We start from the raw sequence: 19,895 nt of genomic DNA, 5'->3' as shown, positions 1-19,895 counted from the left end.
AACATAGGACAACTATGTTCATTTTCTCTCTTAATGGGTTTTTTGTTATAGTTATCCCCCTTGAGATTATGAGTCTTTCAGGAATCTCAAACCCTTCTCCCAAATTTTCAATCAGAGAGGCCTTGGGCCTCTCTAGGCACTTACTGAAAAATTGCCTTCTCCTTTTCTGGCTACTAGGTAGCTATACTAGAGAATGAGATGAGAACTAGGTGAGAATCAATAACCAATAAACCAGAACTGTTTCCATTGTATGTAAACAGTTCAGTTGCTTGAATAAATAGGGAGACAGCAGAAAAGGTTTAAACTATTGGCTAAGACGAGGTATCTTATTATTGATGTTTATTTATACTCTGTTTCCATACTCATGGATAAACAATAGCTATACTGCCTTGCCTGGCAGTCAGAACTCTGCTCTCTTGCATTTTACTGGTTCCATCAATCCCATGTAATCTGGATTAACAATGGCAGTGAAACTTTCAGTTTCTTTGCCAGACTGTAGTGGGAAAGGGAAATCTCTCCTTATCTTTGCTTGCTGACAACTTCTCCAACATTTGGGGTAGAGAAGTACATAAGGGAAAATGCTAGAGCAGATCAAGTTTTGAAAGCTAGGACAAAGCAGGAAAAAGGAAGGAAGGATAATTCTACTCATTTGGCACAGGTACACCTATTGTCTTATTTTATTATTACAGTAGATGTAGCAGATGTGAATTACCTACAGTAGAAATTGAGGTCTGGAGAGGCTAGATGGCATACCAGTGTCACACAGCTGCTACTTTTCTGAATGGGGTCTAGAATCCAGATGTGAATCCTGGTCCAGTGTTCTTTCCTGCAGCATACTGGGCTTTAGTGGGCTAAGGCTTAAGCTGTGAACCAAGGTGCTAGAATCTTTTTCAGCATAAAGGGAATCTAGAAAACATTCATATTTTTGGTATGTGTTTCCATCAGCTCTGGATACCATCAGCATCCGACCAATGGCACATTTATAGTAAACCTCAGCTGGCCCTGATTCTTTTTGTGACCGTATAACTGGTTAGGTATCAATATCAACTGAGTTAAAGCTTTAAAAAATACAAGTTCCCAGGTCCTGTCTCTAGAGATGGTTTAGTAGGTTTGGGATGGGGCCTTAGGAAGTATTTTTCATAAGCTTCCCAGGATTCCAGTACTTGTTCTAAAACCTTTTTAGAGTTACAACTAGGTTTAGAAACCACTGCCATGAACTACCTAAAAAGGTACAGCGACTCCTAGAACCTGTGAAGAGTAGCAGCATAGTTACGAGTGGTGTGAGGACAGTGGAACAGCTGCAGACTGCAGACTTTGCCCCAGAGTCAGATCACATTGGCTTTTGTTTCAGTTTGATACCCCAGTCTCCTCTGCCATCCTCCAAAAGTATTTCTGTTCTGTATATAGAATTCAGGGGCCTCTGAGGGCCACCCTCACATAAACACAGTAAGAAGATGGAATCTTTGAAGCCAAGATGCTTTTAGAAGTTTCCCATCCCTTATAGTGTTTAAACACAAGCCATCACTAGAGGTATAAGGAAAGATGGACTAGGTGATCACCTAACTTTGGACTCTTACTGATTATCTTTGCTCAAAGGGGGAAAATGTCAATGCAGGGATCCCTCCACTGTTAGCTAAAAAGTTGAATTGGGCTTAAAATAATGATGTGGTAAGTAGGATGTCTAAAATTGGAGGTTCCAAACTGGAAGTGGGGGACCGACAGACTTACTTATGGAAGCAGTGTAATATTCACTGGCTTCTGTTAACTAATACCTACCCTCCAGTTACCTTAGACTTCACTTTGCCTAGCAGCTTGTCCTCCCAGGATTCTGGAAAGCACACCTAACTAGAACCAAGGACTGATGCCCTGTCCCCAGGGCTGTTCCTGCTCACCAGTATCCTTTACCCTTCCCATTAGAAGGGGACTGCTGCCGCCTATAATTCTACCACTCCAAGCATGGCCTCAGAGTTCTGGGCCTCTACGACTAGGTCTTCCCCTTCTAGTCTGGCTCATTCTCACATCTATTGCCTGTTTTCCTGGTTCTTCCCCCAGAGTGAAAGCCAAAGATAACACATAAAACAACAAGATTTTCACCTTTATTCTTATCCTCACATGTCTGCAGACCTCTTTTATTCGTATGGAGAAACTGAGCCTCTAGACCACAACTGCTTTCTCTTGTTGAGGATTTTGTAATAGTGATTCCTAGGAGAAGGCAGTTATAGCAACTTCAAAGTCTCTACAGCACCTATACTACTGTTTACTGCTCTGTGTCTCCTCTGCAGAAAGTGCAGCTTTGACTCCAGCTCTATGAGCATAGAGGCTAAAGCCTTCCAAAGTCCTGAGAAAGCTGATTCCAGGGATTCCAACTCAAGACACAGCTTGAAGCAAGACCTGGTTACCATGACTCAGAAGAAGACTGAATTCTGGGGGCTGAGAGCTTTACTGATCCAACCATGCTGGCAGGGGCCAAAGTCCAAAACTGGCCTGTCGGTCTAGTCACTCCCTTTCACCATAGCTCTTATTTCACAGTCTTTTCCCTCGATTTCTTCTGTTTCTTCTGTTCCTCATATTCAAGTATTTTCTGCTGGAAGTAGCCTGTGGGTTCAGATACAGGTGTTAGAGGCATCTAATTTGGCTGGGCAGAGTATGATGAGTTCAGGAGTGAGAATCAGAAACATCCTTTGTGCTCCCCCACGACACCCACATTCCTGCCAGGATCCCTGTGTCCTCACAGGCCTCTGGAGATCCAGGTATTTGGCCCAAAAATGGGCCTACAATCAGGATACTGATGGGAATTATCTCCAGACTAAAAGAGCAAAGGACCTGCTGGCTGATGAACAGAGCAACTTCTACAAAATGTCAGCCCAGGAGGCATTTTCTTAGGCTTTATGTTCTCTCTCCAACCCCACTGATAAGATAACAGCTATTTTGTGGGCCTCTAGAGGGAATGTTCTTTCCTCCCCTCCTCTTCATCCTAGGGCTATGCCTGACTGGAGGTAGCAACTCTGCCTGGGTTTAAATTGAGAGGGGACTGTCACTATACCTGCAGGAGGGTTCTTGCTCTTCTCAGCTTCCTGGATGAAAAGGGAGAACAGCTGTGTCTTCACAAACTTCTTCACGAATCGGCGGTTGGTCTTGGAGGTCAGAGCTTTATAGAAGGCCCGTTCTTGGAAGTGGCCTTGCCCATTTGCCTCCCGCTTGATATAGGAAACATAGTGGCCCACAGTCTTGACAAAGAACTGCACAAATGGGCGTGAAACATGCTCATTGATTTGTTCTGGACCTGCAGGGGACACAGAACGGTCATCTCAGAGAGCAGCAGAGGGATGAAACCACCCATTCGTACCTCCAAGCAGCTTTCATTGCAGGCTGAAAGCTCCTGGGGAAGGGGTGGGGTAGGGCTCCAATTACTGACTGAGTGATTAAGATGGAAGACTGGGTATGGGTTCTCCACCATTGCTTAGGGAGAATAAAATCTCATACTCAGACTTGCCTTGGAATCGCAGCATCTGAAACTAGCCCAAGATTTCTGGGTGAGTTCATTTTAGTTCTGGAAGAGAATGTTGGGACTCATGCCCTCAAGTTCTTTGGAGAAACTCAAAATAAGAGGCCTGGAACTTACTCTGCAACTCGTTGATACCCTGACCAAGAGAGTCTAAGATGTCATCCTGCAGCTTGGGTGGTAGGATGTCTTTTTCATCACCAACCTAGAAGAGGACAGAGTTAATTCAGAGATCAAGCCATCAGGGAAGAGGGGTGAAGTGAAGTGTTGGCAGAAAGCATGAGGAAGGCATGAATTCTACAACCCCACTCAACCCCCAAATTATAGGCTAATAGGAGAGAAACGACAGAGGTTGTTCTTGGCCTTCAGTTTGATACTCGTGTCTCCACTATCCCTGTGGTACTGGGTTTACATTCTTTCTCTAAAGGCACTACTGCTGATTGCCTTGTGAAGTCCTCTGTGTCTCCTTCATGGGCTTCTGGAGGGGAGGGGTCTTAGAATGGGTTCTCAACAAAAGGACTTTAAGTTTGTTGAAGTAAGTGGAACATGGCTGAGACTAGAATGAGTTGGTGGTGGGCCTGCAGGGGATCTGAACCCAGATACTTACTGACATTAAGAAGGTTCCTTCACACAGATTCACCAATAAGACCTGAAATAAACACAGAGCAGTTTCATCTCTTTCCCTTTCTTCACAGACCTGGGGGAGGACCTCTGCCTGTGGTTGTACCTTTTAGCCCAAGGAGCAACAAAATCAGCATTTCAGTTCTCATTTCCTTTCTGACTTCTTTCACACCACTCCCCTCTTTGGAAGTCTCAGTTCCCTTTCTAGGAAAGGGTATGAGGGCTTAGGAAGGAGGCAGGGGAGAGAGCGAAGGCGAAGGAGAACATAAGTCCTGTAGAGGCAGGTACTACCACTATTTTTCAGGGAAGGAAAGACTCAAAGAGGGTAAGTTGCCAGAGGTCATACTGCTAACAAATGGAACCAGTTACAAACCCTAGATTTTGCTGTCCTGGAGACTGCATTCCTCTCGCTACAACTCTCATTCAACTCCCTGCCCCATGGGCAGTTTTAGGACAGGGATGGATAAACCTCTTTTGATCTTCTAATGCTTACGTAGCTTTATGTACAGTTGCCTGGAGTTCTATATTTTAAATTCCCTCAGAGCTTTGGGTCTTCCCACAGGAAACAGGAAACTGCAAAAGAAGGATATGAGCCCAGGGTCAACAGGAAGAGGGAAGGAAAGGCAGTGAGGAGACCACATGCCTTCACCTGCAGGTAGGACCAGTGTGGGGCTGGAACCTGGGGGACCTGAGTTCTCATACCAGCCCTGTCACTGAGGGGCCTTCAGTCTAGACAGGAGATGACCTGTGGACACCTGCTGGTTGGAGTCCAACCTGCAGAGCTGTTGCTTTGATACTCAGAGTATTTTTAAATAATTGACTTAGTTTCTAATATTTAAATTGGAAAATCACACATAAAATTTGGATTTGGGGCTTCTCCTAAAAAGTCAGGAATTCTAGCCCTGGTCCATATATCTGAAGGACAGCATTCGGAAAGAACTGAGTACAGCTGTCCGCTAGGCAGGGCATGTGCTCAGCAGTTTGCATCGGCTTCCAAAGACCGCTGGTCATCTAAATTCCTACTGGGCCCGCTTTTCAGTTTGGATACTTAGTCTTAACAATAGGGCAAATGATCCCTCCATGTTCCCTTCTTCCAAATAAAAGGAAAGAGAGGGACTGGAAAAGTGTGCCAAGAGACAGATCAGGCACTATAATCTGTCCATTACCAGGCAGAAAAGTTGAACTAGTCCAGGCCTGGAACCACTTGTATACACAAGCTCAGATGCCTTCATTCAGGGAGGGCTGTTAATTTTGGGTGTTGAGAGGTAAGAGTGTGAAGAGTTTTTTGTGAAGTTTTCCCAAAAATCTTTCCAATATTTGATAATCCATTTCAGAGAGCTTATGTGGGAGTCCAGGAACCCCCTTGAGACCACACTGGCCCTTGGCCCTGCCTCTTCCTCATCCCCTGGTCCATTCCACAGAGCAGCTGCCAAGGAATAAAATAGGCCAAGGCTTTTAGGCAGTAGGAGCTGCTGTCTGGCTGGCCTTGGGGTGTCTTCCCGCCTGGCCATCAGGGAGGAGCCACAGCTTCCGAGGAGCTGGCGCTGCAGTGTCAGGAAGTTTCATAACTTCTGGGTTGGGACATTTTAAACCTTATTGCTAAATACAGGGCTGATACTCTGACCCAGTTAGTCACAAGGCAAAGGTTTGTTCAAAGGGCCTGTGTACTCAGCACTTCTGAGGAGGCCTGGGAGGGCTGGGGAAGCAAGGGAAAGGGAAACAGCCTGCTTCTCTGCTTGCCAGCAACACTGTGTGAGAGGGGTTGGGGTTCCATCTGTGCTAGCTTGCATCATTGCCTGTGTGGCCTCAGACAAGTCAGCTGAATTCTCTGGACCTCTTATTTCTCATGTCAGTGAGGGAAATCCTCCCACTAGGGCTGGTTTCATGCCTCTTTAGTAACTTCTAGACCCTGACTCTTCCCTCGGTAGGCCCTTTGCACAGAGAGAGTCAATGACTAGCCGGTACAGGCATACCAAAATAGCCCTTCCTGCTTGAGATTATAGTAACATGAGAGCTTTTGAAAGTTCCTGACAACTCAAAGCAGAGCACGTGTTTTGAGTTTTTCTTCCAATGTTGAAGATAGATTAATGCTACTAATGTCCATTTTCACTACTGAGCCCTCAGTGTGTCTGGGGCACTGCCAAGAAATAAGCTGACAAAATCAAACGTTGTTTTGGACTATATCCTCATTAGCCAGCTGAGCTCTGAGCTAATCAGAAAGATGACTCTTCCTACAAAATGTGCACTTTTAACTCTCAGTTTACCGGAGGGCTACATTAGCTTGCTAGGAATGAATGGGAATGAATTCCAGTAGGGGGTGTGTCATACAGGCCAGCTGTGCTCAAACACTCAGACGAGAGCTGGTATACCCCATAGCCTGCCCATGAGAACAAACTGGCCTGGGACAGCTGACTGGACCCTGAATAATCTATGCACTGACCTTAAGTCCAACGGGAAAGCATTTCAGAAGGAGGCAGCAGACATTTATTGAGCATCAACTATGTGTCAGACACCAGGGTAGGCACTTTATGCAGGTTATTACCCTGAGAATCCCTGGGAACTGAACACTGCCATCTCCATTGTACAGATGAGGAAGCTCAGGCTTACAGAGGTTAAGCAGCTTGCCCCAAATCACACGGCTGTTAGTAGCAGAGCTGAGATCCAAATCCACATCTGCCTGACTCCAAATCTGCCCTTTTCTTGCTACATCATACCTCTTCCATGGGGCTTTCCATCACCTCCTGCCGAAAGCGCATTTGGACTCCAACCATGAAGGGAGTGGGGCAGCAGACAGTGGCCAGAAGGCTCTCGGGGACAACAGGGATGTAGGTGTGTGCCCAACTGAAGGGGTAAAGCAGCGCGGCAGCGGCGTGGATGCACTGAGACAGGGTGCTGGGGACAGGCACAGACAACAAGAGTCAGAGGGGCCTCCCTGCGCCACCACCCTGTGCACCCCCGCAGAGCCCACCACTGAAGGCAGCTGCTGGGAGGGCTGCCTGTGCAGATGCAGAAGTAAGTCTGGGAGCCCTGCTGTCACAGAGCTTCAGCTGTTCCTAGCTGGGGGGGAGGGGCAGAAACTGGGAGAGGCTGAGGCTCCTCTCATCAAGGATGGTGCCTCTACTTGATCCTTCTTTTCTCAGGTAGTCGTCTCAGCTCACTACTGGATAAAAATAAAAGTGGCTCTAAAAAGAGGCAGGAATAAGAAATGCCATCACCCAAACAGTTCAGTGATTGAATCCCTTCTGTATGCTCACCACTGTGCTGAGGATATGGATACCAGGAAGTGTAGGACACTGACCTTGCTTTTAAGAAGCTCGCAGTGTAGTTAAGGAGACAAAATGTAAACATAGGCTTCACCTAGCCTTATTTCCTCTTTACTTCTACCCACCCTCATCTCCTGTCTTTACCTCTCAGGCTCCACCGGCCACTTGAGGTTGTGTAAAGTTACCAGGTTGGTGCCTGAGTTAGCTTGGGAAATTCCTAGATTCCAGGAAACTCTGCCCAGAAATTCCTACCCGGAAAGTCCCGCAGAGGTGGCTCCTCTACGCTTCCCACTGAAGCATTCCCAGTGTAATGACTGCCTAAGTCACCAGTCAGGCCCAGCTCCTCACCGCCCATTGCCATCCCATCCCAATCTCTGTCTTCTCTATTCTCCACTAGCTTTCATGGCTTCTCATTTCTCCAAATTGCCCCCAAACCAAGGCCAGCAAAAACACAGATGCGGAAACCTTGTTTCAATTCTTGGTATCAAGATAGCACTTCCTGAGCTAAAATGATTGAGTCTCTGAGAGTCCAGCCAAGGCTTAGGCTGACTGGAAGTCCCCTCCCTGCACTTCAGGGATCTGATAAACACTGTGGGAGGGAAGTGGTGGGAGCTCCCCGCAGAAAGTTAACACTGCAGAGGTAACTTGCCCATGTCCAGGCCAGCTGGCACTGGAGTCACCTTCACTTCCTAAACACTGATCTTGGGGGAAAGGCCAGAATCCCAGCTCCAGCCACAACAGAACTTCTCATTTCCCTACAGGGTTGGCAGTGGAAGAGCTATTTCCAAAGCAAAAGGTTACACCACTTCCCTCAAGGACAAGCCTCCCACCAGTGCCTTTTGGTTATCACCGATTTTTGTAGAATTTTCTACCCACAGAGCCCACTCCTTGCCCAAGCTTCCTTTAAAACCTATGACATTCACCTGACCCTCTGGCTTAACACTGAACTCTCTAACACCCTTTTCTTCTTCTTCCCTAAAATGTAGAACCAGGGTTGTCAGCCCAGTATCATCAGCTTTCCCTCTCCCCAGACGTGAAGAGAAGCCCAACATTCGACTGCTTTATGGTATTTTTTTCTTCCCCCATTGTCTGTCACATGTCGCCCCATGTCTTTCTCAAACTCAAAGCCCCTATGTGATAGAGACCAAGACATGACAGTAGCCTTTTCTGCTACACAAAGGGATATACTCAACTGTGAGCTTATTATTACAAACAACAGCTAGCACTTACCAATAGGCACCTAGCAGAGTGCTAATGTGCACTATTTTATTTAAACCTCACCACAACCTTACGGGGTAGGTACAAACATTATCTCCACTCTACAGATAAGGAGATTATGGCTTCAAAAAGTGAAGAAACTAATGTAAGGGGAACCACTTAGCTAAAAGTGGGAGAACAGGACTTGAACCTCATTCTGCTGATTTCAACACTCTGCTTTCAACCACTAGAGGATTCTATGTCCCCTTAAGGTCAAAGACCATGTCTTGTTTGTCCATATCTTCCTGATGTTTGGCATCTGGCAAATAGCTGACACACAATCAATGTTTGTTGAGTGAGTGAACAAATGGATAGATGAGATATGTTTGCCATAAGGATGATGGGCTTGACTGACCTCCATACCATTATACGCCTCCCTGCCCTGTCCTCTACCCTCCTGTCCTCTACCCTCCCTGCCCTGTCCCTCCCTCAGCCATGGTGGGGCAGAATCTATCTGCATCCACCCTAACTGGTCTCCACCTGGACTTTCCCAAGAACACGTCATGCCCTTAGAACTAAATCAGAAGCCTTCTTCAGTCTTAGGTCCTGTCCAATTTGGAGGCAGAAGCAGGGGGATTGTAATAGCTGTTTCTCTAGGCCTAGTACAGAACAAGGCCTGGAGGCAGGAGGGTGAGAGCACAGGTCCTATGGCTGATGGCCTCTGAGAACCCCCAGTCTGTTCCCTTGAAGCCAGAGATGCCAGTCAGTTCAGGTGAGCCACTCCATGGCTGGACCCACCTGAGACCTTCTGCCAGGAAGATGATTCTTCTCTCCAGCACTGCAGAAGCAAAGATCTGAAGAATCTGCTCAAAGCGAAGACAGTCCAACAGAGAACTAAAATCCACATGTTCCAGGTGGGAGTCCAGGGGCCTCGTCAGTGAGATGAACTGTGGGAAAGCAGGGGTGGGGGCGGTGTCACAACTGGGAAAATCACACAGCCCCCTAGAATGCTGGGCCTCTCCCAGCCTCCCTCCACTCTCCCCACAGGAGTAAATCTGACCCTGTCTCTACCTTGTGAAAAACCATCATGGTTTCCCCTGCTCTGAGAATAACCCTGATGTAATCTCCAGCACGGACCCAAGGTCCTGCTCCTCTCTGAGCACACACCACTTGCCTCAGCATGATCCCATCATCTCCTTTCTTTTCCTCCAGCACTGCCACTCCTTCCTGCCTGAGGGCCTCACCAGTTAGGCCTGCCCCCAACTGCTCTTCTCCCTTCCTCTTCATCCTCCTCTGGGCTCAGAGGCCTGCCTGGCCACCAGTGCTTTTATAGGAACCTGTGTTTCTCATCATTTGCTTACGTAGCAGCCTGTTTTTGCCTTTCACCACAATCATTCCATTTTTAATTACATATTTATTTGTGTGTTTACTCATTTAATGTCTGTCTTCCCCACTAGACTTTTTGCTCCACGAGGTCAGGGACCACTTTATATCCAAAAAATAGTATAGCTTGGCCCATATAGCAAGCATTCCATACTTACTTTTGGACAGAGAAAGCTGAGCCCTTCCCCTTATTTTTATATGGGGAAGCCAAGGTTGAGAGGGACAACTGATTATAGGGTCACACAGAGTAATAGGGGTCAGGACTGGAATTCTTAGAACAGTGCTCTACTTGCTGTTTCTGTCTGCTCAGCGCCTTAAAACAATAGCATCCCAGGTTGCTGGGTGGGGACTTGGGTGGGGATGAGTGATAAGAAATGAACAGATGGAGGCTATAAGGTAGAAACACAGGACAGATACAGGAAGATAAAGGTGGTAATGGGAAAAAGTGGCAGTTTGGGGGCTGAGAGCTAAGTCCATTCTAGTGCCAGAAACCTCAGCTCACATGGTTTATTTATCATAAATAAAAGTCTTGGTGGCTTGCCCAGTAACCAGGTCCTTGGGGTCATCAGGTTGGGAGGATCAGAACGTCTGGGTTTGGTTTTCAGCTCTGCCAATCATTCTAGTCAAGTCCCAGTCCCTGCCTGGCATTCTTTGCACATTAACCCAGTGAGTGGAAGGGCCGTGATGAGCAGGGCAACAGCAGCCTGCCTGCTCCAGCCAGCCGATTCTCACCTGTTTTGCTAACCCACCTCGGTGCCTGAGTCAGGGATGAAGCTCTTGAGGGTGACAGTCTTCCCAGGAGCAGGGAAGGCCGCCTCTCGGAGGCCTTGCATGAATGGGTAAATGACTGCCATGGAGATCTGATGCCTCTTCTCCACTTCATCCAGGATCTGCATGGAGAAGGACCACAGGAGGCATGGCTCCAGGGAATGCTGCCAGGAGGGTGGCAGGGTCCCCTTGCATGCAGCTCCCATGCTGGTCTGGCCAATCCTCACGAACCTTCTAGCCCCCTTCACCGAAAGGTTCCCTTTCCTCCCTGGCAGACACTAGTCTGCTGTTTATCTCCTGTATAAGACCTGCTTTCTCCTAGCTTTCTTTTCATCCTCTCTTTACCAGCCCATATCCCTCCCTTCTAACATCAACATGAATTACCTTCCCCAGGAAGTCTTCCCGGACTAAACTTATCCCCCATGATGGGCCCCTATTCACCTGTGCTTGTTGGAGTCGGGGGCCTAGAGGGCTGGGCCTCTGGATGCCACTCTGCCCTCCAGCTTCCTCTGGAGACTCTCAGGGCCAGGGCCAGCCTCCAACCCCCAGAGCCCTGCAGAGACAGCACTGCACCCCAGCAAAGGCTGAGAGGCTGTCCTGCTCTCATCCTCCAAGGGGCGTGGTGGGAGCAGAACACACTGAAGCCCTCCCGTGGCCACTAGGACACATTCCATTCACTCTGAGGCACCCCTTTGATCCTGACTCGGATGCACTGGCACTTAAATGAGCTCTTGCAGGACAGTCCTGGAGACCTCAACTGCACTTGCCTCTAAAGTGTCGGTACGAGTCTCAGGCCACTGTGGTATAACTGTCTTCATATTTGTGTAGCACTCTGCTTTCTCACATAAAGAAACCTCATTTGAGCCTCACTTCAACCATGAGACAGGAAGGGGAGGGGTCAGTATGTGCTTGACAGATGAGGAAACTGAAACTCCCCTTTCCTAACCCAGGGCTCTTCCCAATGCCCTGCTCCAGCTACTGAGTGAACTGACTACAGAAGGAACTGACTTAAACTGGACCCTGCAGGGGGACAGTCCCCTAGGTTCAGTTCCCACTTTTCTCTAAAATCAAGTTGAGCCCAAGCCCGTCTGCCTCAGTTTCTGCAGGTGTGCCTTGGCTACCCCAACTGTGAGGAGGAGCCCCATGAAGAGAGGACACGCAACCGGACAGACCTGGAAGCTGAACAGGCTGAACAGGCTCCTGAGGAATCCTGCTCCACCCCTACCTTGGAGAACAAGCCGAAGCAGCCGATGCAGCTGATGATGCAGTACACCCTAGGAAGGCGAGGGCCTCGGCCCGCGGGCTGGGGAGGGACAGAGAGGCTCCTTCAGTGCTGCACAGCCTCGCCTATGACCTTGGGTCTTCACCCAGCTGGGGCTGATCGAGCCCAAAGCTGGTGGCTGGGGCTTGGGGATTTGTGGTGAATAACGGGACGATGGAGAAAAGCCTGGCTATGCAGAGGTCCCATTCATGAGACAGGCAGCAGGGAGAACAGAGTGGCCACGTAAGTCAAAAGAAGATGGCCTTGAGGGGGCTGGTGAGCTCTCTGGCAAGCACTGCCACACCATTAGCACCCACACCATCTGGGGTCAGCAAAGACAGGGAGCAAAGACAGGAGAGGATTAGGTTGGAGCCACCCACAGAGGGGAGCTGTGAAAACTTAGGGAGATCAAAGACCAAAGTGTGGTCAGCAAAGGTCTCTCGGGCGATTGGGGCATGTGTCTCCATTCTTGCAGGGTTGCAGAGGGCACTAACATGGCAGCAGGTGCTGGGCTGTGCTCTATATACAACCACCACTGCCAGGGAGCCTTGGCTTTTGCCGCTGAGGCTCGAGCAAGCCCAGCTGTGGAGCCCGGCAGGCCGCAGAGAGGAGGGGGCAGTTATGAACTTGCACAGACCAAGAGACGCCTGCAGTATCCAATCTTCCTGCTCCCATCCACATTGGTCAGAACGAAGGAAAAGGTCTCCCTGAGGCAAAACAGACAATACTTGGTTTGCATTTTGTCACTAGATTCTAAAACAAGAAACATCAGAGTGGTGCTGAAGGGGAGGAGCAGGGCAAAGGGGAGCCACTGATAAATTATGGGTGTCATAATAACACCACTAATTTATTAAGTGTTTATTGATGTCAAGTTCTAAATGCAACATTTCATTTGGTTCTCAAACAAACCCTTTGACTTAGGATCAATTATTCTCCCCACTTTAAAGATAAAGGAACTGAGGCTGAGATGGTGTTTCTTATCCAAGGTCATTCACCTCACAAGTCAAATGTGAACCCACAAAGCTAAAATTTGAACCCAGGCAGATTCCAGGGCTCATGGTATAAGGGACTTGCTTGGCCATATTGCCTTCACAGAGACCAAAGGCCTTCTTCCAAGGCCAGCTTCTGCCAAAGGCAGCCAAAACACAGTGACCACCACTCACTCAGGACAGATGAGAGAATCTCTCCCTTCTCTGGACAGAGGTGACTGGCTGGCCCAGTTAGTTAAGATTCTTGGCCTTGAGGAACCCCAGGCAAGATGTTTACAAATGTATTAACTCCCGTCCCTCCCTGTCAGGAGGGCAGCTCTAAGAAATCAGCATACATGCCAAGTGACAGATGCCACAGGAGCCATATGGCTCACACTTGTCCCTTGTCCTCCAATCCCAGGTCCCCTGTCCCAGGGCCAAGCAATTACCTGGGATATTCAGTGAGTGGTGCCCACTCATTTCCATCAGGGAAGCAAAACAAGGGGATGGCTTTGAGCAGCCGCTCCTCCTCCTCCTGTTGGCCTCGAAGCAGGTTCTCCCGCTATAAGGAATGGGAAAAGAGACAAGTAGATTGTGGAGGACAAGGAAGGGGAAGGAGGAGAAGACTGCAGTGCCCGTAGGCTTCTTTGAGGGCTCTAAAGCAGTCTGAGAAGAAGCTTTCCCACTGGCATGGGGCTCAAATGCTCCTGCCTGTCACTGCATAGGGACTTCATTCTGGGTCCGGCTGGAACAACCCCGAAGCTGAAATGGCCCCTCCTGGGCCAAGTCTACATGAGCCTGAGTTAGACTTCAGTATCCTAGGGATTTACATAGTAAGGAAGAGGGCAGGGCCACCCTGACTACAGAAAGGCCCAGAGACAGCCCAGCTTCCCGGGAGGACCACATCAGAGAGCTACCTCATCAAAGAGAAGTGGCCAGCTCAGCTGCACAGTTGGGGATAACTGGAAAGATGTCCCTTCTGTTCCCCTTCAGCCAAGGCAGGACCAGACAGGAAGGAGCCCAATGCTTGGACTGTGGCTACAGGCTGACCCTGCCCACCTGCTGTGTGCCCACCCCACCCAACCCAGGGAGGCGATCCTGCAAGGGGCTCGGACAGAAGGTAAGCTTCCCTGCAGAGAAGAGTGACTGAGGATCGAATTTGGAAGAAGTAGGAGGTCCGAAGAGGAGCAGAAGAACTAGCCTAGTTTCCCAGCTAGGGATCCGAGGTCAGTCCCTCACAAAGAAGCCAGACTTAGATTCTGTGGGTGGTAAGAGAGAACAGGGCTGGGCCTGAAGCAGGAGCAGCGAGCTCAGGCTCAAGCCCTAGCAGACTGGGGAGAGGGGGAGGGCACCCTCACTGCCTCCCACACACCCAGTCCTGTCTCTCCAGGTTCCCTCCTCCAGGCCTTACCTTGGGAAACTGGTAGGTGATTGTGGGCTCATAATCATCCCCTGGGCGCCTTCTGTTGAGGGAGACCACGAGGAGATACTCAAAGAAGTGCTGCCCCCCGGCGAAGCTGGGCAGACAGTGCTCCCGGGCCCTTTCTGGTTCCTTCACAGCTGCCCCCAGATTGTCCTGGGGGGGTCCTGAAACCAAGACACCAGGGCCCACTTGGTATCTCATTGATCCATGCCCCAGGTGGAGTCCATGAGGCTTTGAGCAACTTCCGCCCCTCAAGGCCACCATTCTACGCTGAGGTCCCTGGTGCCTGAACAGCACCTCACGTACTGGAACAGGATCAGAGTCAACTGGGAAGTCTCTGTGCTGCCCTAGGAGATCTGGAACCATGCAGAGCCAAGAGGAAGAAGAAACTACTGATTTGGAAGCCAAGGAAATGGACTAGGAGACCACCTGGGAAGAAGCCCTATGCCCAGGGTATCACACAGACTCTGCCTACCATGGGGTGCCCAGGGCAGTGCCTGAAACAGTATGCCCTGAACAGGCTCAAGGGCCACGAGGCTGTGACCACATCAACCCCCTCAGAGGGCATGACCAGCTCTAAAAACCAAAAGAGGAAACCTTCCCACCCAGTCCCATGAAGGACCAGGTGGAGGTCAAGATATAAAAGGAAGAGAAGGAAGAAGCATTTCAAGGAAGAAAGAGTCCCAGAGAAGAGTGTCACCCTGGAAAAAAGGAAGTGGGCAATCCAGTCCAGACCTGCTTGGGGCCTGCGCAGCCAGGGGCGGAGGAGTCTGAGCATCCCGCCTACCACTTGTCCCTCCATCTTCTCAGGCCTGCAGGGCATGGAGTGTTCACTTTCCTCCAACATAGCTGGCTACTGAAAGCCTGAGAAAGGGGCTGCTGTTTCAGCCGCCAACCGCAATGCTGTGAAGCCAAGCCATGCTAAGTCTTCCAAATAGGGGAGAGCAGTTTCCATCCTGTGCACCCAGTGGTTGAGCAAGAAGGATGTGACAGGACGCAGGCAGGCAGCAGACCGCCCGCTTTGACAGAGGCAGCATCCTGGCACTACAGCTCAGACCTCAGCTCCTCCCAAGAGCCCCAGGGTGTGGTGAGATAAAAGGTCATGAGCAAACACCTCCAGGCCCAGCTGCTTCTGGGCTAAGGGCTTTGAATTCTAGGCTGCAGATTGTAGGGTTTTATTTACAACCTCAGGACAGTGAAGAACGCCCGCCCGACAGCATCAGACTGTGGGAACCGGAACCTCCCAGCCCCAAGACAGGGATCTTATATCCCATAACTTTGATTCCTGACCTTTCACCTCTTAGCTTTGTCAAAAGCATCTGAAAATCCCTGCAAAGCCACCTTCTGTCCTCTGGGACTTCCAGGACTTCAGGGCTGTCAGCAAGAATACAGGACAAAACAGGCCTCAAAGCCAGGGTGTCTCCGCCTCTTCAGATTAAAATCAATAGACTTGGATCATTAATCATCTAAATGGAGACATTTTTCTAGCAAGAGGGAGTACTGAACCTAACAGAATCCTTTCCTAGAGGTGAAATAGCCCACCTCTGATGGGGAGAGTTCCTGATATTACACAATGATCTACAAGGGTGCATCTTTCATCCCCTGCAATACTTCCTAAAACAGACTTTTCTCATTGGGACCTGTTCCAGGGATCCAACAAAGAATTCCTCTTTCCAAATAGGAAGTGCTGACTCAGGACATTCTCCCAGACTACATACAGTAAGGGACTGGTTGCATCCTCAGCCCAAGGGTCACTCAACGGCAGTGGAAAGTATCTGGGTGATCTCGATCACACACCCATGCCTGCTCAGTCTTTTATACTTGTTGGGTCAGTTCAATAGTTCTGCCCAAGCTAAAAGTAAAGCAGCCCCAGGGGCTCTAGTGGTCTCTAGAGGCTATGGCTGGAGGCTGGGAAAGAGAGAAAAATAGTAATAAATCACCTAGGATTCTCATATAAACCCCTGAATGAATAAATGCATGGGGTAAGAGAGAAGGATTTGCCAGGAAATTGACCTTAAGAGGATCCAGGAGGCAAATGTTTGGCGCCAGCATCTTCCACTCCTGCAAAGAATTAGAAGCCCTCTGGAAGAAAGTGGGGTGCTGGAATAGAAGAGATGACTGTCTTCATCTTATGATTTCCAGAGCTGCCTTTTGGGGGACTAGTAAAAGCCAGTACTTAATGGCCCAACCATGACTCCTGGGGAGAACCCCAATCACAGTAAATAAGGGTGTTACAAAATGCTATAATGATGAGAACAGTCACTCGAAACACTTGGAACCATCACCACACCTTACAACCTGCATAGATTTGTTGCACAATCCTCACCATGGGTCTAAGGAATATGCATCATCCTGACACAGATGGGGAAACTGAGGCACAGTAATTCAGGAACCATTTAGGGACAATTAGCAATCTTTTGGGGGGAGGAATTATGACAGTTCTATGTCCATGCTCCTGTCTCTAGGATGAGGGATGACAACTGTTTGCAAAGAACTCTGAGAACCAAAATCTTTTTACTCATCACTCCAGAACCTCAGGAAATTATTCCTTTCCCCAAATCCTTGGGGTGCATGTTCAGCCCACTTCCTCCTACTTTATCAGAAGAGCCAAGAGAACAGCAAAACTTAAAAAAGCAAACAAAAGAAGTAATTAGACTTTTGGGCTAAGGACCAAGAAATCCAGAAAAAGATTGTTGTCTCCCCCCTTTCAGAGGGGGTTATCATCAGAAGAGAAAATTCCATCCAACATACATGTTTAATATAGATCATTTCATTTAATCCCCAGTGCCTTAGAAAGGAATTATTTTCCTGGGTTTTCAATTGAGGAAGGAGCCACCCTTTCTAGGAAAGTCAGAAGTCAGCTTACACTTGTTCCTCCACCAGGAAGCCCCTCCCACAGTCAACTGATGAAAAGTCCCAGAATTGACTAGAATATAGGAGAAGTGACTTTCTGGAACCCTGATCTGGAAGGCCCTTCATCTTCTAGCTCAGCTGCTTTCAACCCGTGACCACTACCACTGCCAGTTCTCCCAGCCAGGATGATTTACACATGCACGTAGACACATACAGGCACACACCTATTGCACAATTGTCCTCCAGCCAAAAGGGCAAAAGAGGGAGGGGGAATTCCCTAGAAAGGTGGACAATGGTATGGAAGATGAAGAAGGCACGCTGTCCTCGTTTGACAGGTGCCAGACCTTGGGACAGTAATCCTGGCTGCTTATCTTGTAGTTCCTCAGTGTTCAGGCACAATAGCAGCCCTGTTTGGGGGCCAGGGTAGGTAAATGGAAACAACTGGAATGTTTACTCTAGGCTGCTGGCAGCAGACCCCTTCCACTCACAGACTTCTGAGGTATGAGGCAGACCAGGAAAGACTAGGCCAGTGCTCTCCAGAAAAGAGGATACAGCTCCACCCTCCAATCACGGCATTGTCCCAGTCCTCTGCCTCCACCTGGGGTCTCTGACCTCTCTGCCTTCTTGTGGGTAGAATGACCAGATTCTGGAAACTTGTGTTTTGGGAGAACAGCAAAGGCTGGGGGTAGAGGTGAAGGCTAAAGGAGCACTGATCTCATCCAGGTGTCCCCAACTCTAGGGCATAGAGTAAAGCAATCACACTCACCCTTTTGCCTGCCAGTGTTAGAAGGGGTGTCCTGCCTGGGAATGACCGCTCCTTACTTCCATTTTGTTCCTTTCTTCTCAGAAAGTGGGACCTCTGGGCAAAGTAGCTAATGCTGTATGGCTGCTCAACGACTGGTGTTAAGCAGCAATAAATGTCCAATGAATGAAAAAAATGAATGTATTCCTAACTGCCTTCTTTCCAAAGACCTGTACCCTTGCTAAGAAAAAAAGAAAGGCATACTGACTTCTAATTTACTCCCCATAACCTTGGACAGAAGGGATTATTCGCTCTTCAATGAACGGGCATCCGGGAGATAGGGGAGGTGTGACTTGTACACTCTCTGAGGAAGCACCCGAGCAGGCTCAATCCCAGGTCTGCTTGCAGCCACACTCTCCAGGGCCCCTCTTAATGAGGGGAGCAACATCCTCGGGGGAGACCAGTTTTTGTGGCTGGTGGCTGGTGGCTGTTTGCAGGGCACCGGACCGAGCTCCCTAGCGGAGTCTCTAGGTCGCGAGGTGGGGCAGGCGGGGCGGGACGTGGGGGAGAAGGAGGCGGACCCTGGCGGGGTTCAGGCGGGGTCCCGGGAAGGCACAGCAGCCCCCGCCTTCAGGCACACTGCGGTTGCACCACAAGCTTCCTGACTGGAAGGACACGTGTCCCCGAGGCCCCACGACGGTTTCCTTTGGCCGGCCGTCTCCCCGTCACCCCAACTGGCCTGGCCACTCCTCTGAACCACCCCCAGACCCGGTCCCCACCTGACCCTTTCCACCTCTACCTGCGCCCTCTCTCCGGCTCACCTGACCTCTGCCCAGCTCTCCCTAATGAGCCGCAGACTGCTCCCTGATCCCGACCTCCACACCGCCCTCTCCTGGCCCCCGCCCCGTCAGCCTGCCGTCCTGCGCCGGTGCCCGCACTGCCCCGCGCCCTTGCCCCAGCGCGCCCCAGCCCGGCACTAACCCCCACGGCCGCGCTTCAGTCTCAGGCTGTTTCGGAGGCGGCGGCCGAGACCATCCATGGCCCCGAGAGTGCCCGGCGCCCGCTCCCAGGTCCGCGCCGGCCCCGCCCCCCAATGCTGGACCTCCGGAGGCCGACACTTTCACTTTCACGCGGGGGGAGCCCGAGGGGAAAGGCCCGGGGCGGGGCGGCGCACCTTCCGGACTCCGGCCCAGCCCTCGGCGCACCTGGGCGGGCCTGCTCCGCCCTCGGCCCCCGACAGGGCGGCTAGGGTGACAGAGGGCGCTCAACGCGCGTCCGGGAAGCGGGCGCTGTCACCTCTCTCCCACCCTCCGTGGGGCGCCCCGGGAAGCTTGACTTTCCGCACTCCGTCGACCCCAAACGCGCGGGGTCAGGAGGTAGTCACCCCCTACCTCTGCCGCACGAGCTGGGAATGCTCTGTGGCCATCGGTGGATCTACTTAATTGGCTCGGACCTAGCTCAGAAGTGGGGAGTGTTTTCAGTCTTCACACCTTTCCAATCCCTTCATCTTTTAGCCTCTGGCCATTTCCAGATCTTTCGCCATATCCACCTGCAGGGCACGTGTCCCTGCCTTGCTATTTTCCCGGTTCCACTTAGCCAACCCCGTTGGGATCCCCAGGAGCTCCTAGGAGGAGCTGGAGATTTGCCTAGGGTTCTCACTCTGACGTCCATACAGCACGTTCTTGGACAGATCAGCAAAAGGGGGGTAATCCCTGCCCTACCACCCCAAAGAGAAGCAAAAGTTAAGCAACTGAAAGCTCTTTGTAAACTCTTATAGGATACAAAGTTATGGGATAATGATGATGATGATGACTTCGATGATGATGCTAGACGCAGCTATTCACACTCCCCTTGTCCTGATCCCAGATCCCCACACAGCTTTTCAAATCCTTCTCCACCCTTCTCAGATTCATT

The 19,895-nt window shown here is 50.0% G+C and overlaps 1 protein-coding gene across 2 annotated transcripts; it reads right to left on the bottom strand.

Annotated features, from left to right (window-relative positions):
- Window positions 1-2,079: 2,079 nt before the first annotated feature.
- DENND2D (DENN domain containing 2D) lies at window positions 2,080-19,143 on the bottom strand. 2 transcript variants are annotated; one of them, XM_017651288.3, is made up of 12 exons: window positions 18,963-19,143; window positions 14,375-14,550; window positions 13,413-13,525; window positions 12,633-12,702; window positions 11,960-12,037; window positions 10,716-10,856; window positions 9,382-9,530; window positions 6,838-7,015; window positions 4,110-4,151; window positions 3,623-3,707; window positions 3,044-3,283; window positions 2,080-2,595 (listed from the first exon to the last, which is right to left on the bottom strand). In XM_017651288.3, exons 1-12 carry the CDS (start codon window positions 19,018-19,020, stop codon window positions 2,519-2,521), a joined length of 1,407 nt encoding a protein of 468 aa, XP_017506777.1. In that variant the 5' UTR covers window positions 19,021-19,143; the 3' UTR covers window positions 2,080-2,518. The 2 variants fall into 2 exon arrangements, with proteins under 2 accessions (XP_017506777.1, XP_017506776.1); XM_017651287.3 differs by lacking the exon at window positions 18,963-19,143 and adding an exon at window positions 15,122-15,357.
- Window positions 19,144-19,895: the final 752 nt, after the last annotated feature.

The sequence above is a fragment of the Manis javanica genome, chromosome 4 (assembly GCF_040802235.1).
Source record: "Manis javanica isolate MJ-LG chromosome 4, MJ_LKY, whole genome shotgun sequence".
Classification (NCBI taxonomy): domain Eukaryota; kingdom Metazoa; phylum Chordata; class Mammalia; order Pholidota; family Manidae; genus Manis; species Manis javanica.
This window is presented reverse-complemented; position numbering and strand designations above follow the sequence as displayed.

Bases quoted from the DNA above. Each gene is read 5' to 3' on its own strand.
- DENND2D (XM_017651287.3), bottom strand. From the start codon at position 15,233: ATGTTGGAGGAAAGTGAACACTCCATGCCCTGCAGGCCTGAGAAGATG. The intron at 13,526-14,374 runs GTAAGGCCTGGA...CATTCCTTATAG, and splicing joins TCACCTACCAGTTTCCCAAG to CGGGAGAACCTGCTTCGAGG. The intron at 3,284-3,622 runs GTAAGTTCCAGG...TGTCCCCTGCAG, and splicing joins GGGTATCAACGAGTTGCAGA to GTCCAGAACAAATCAATGAG.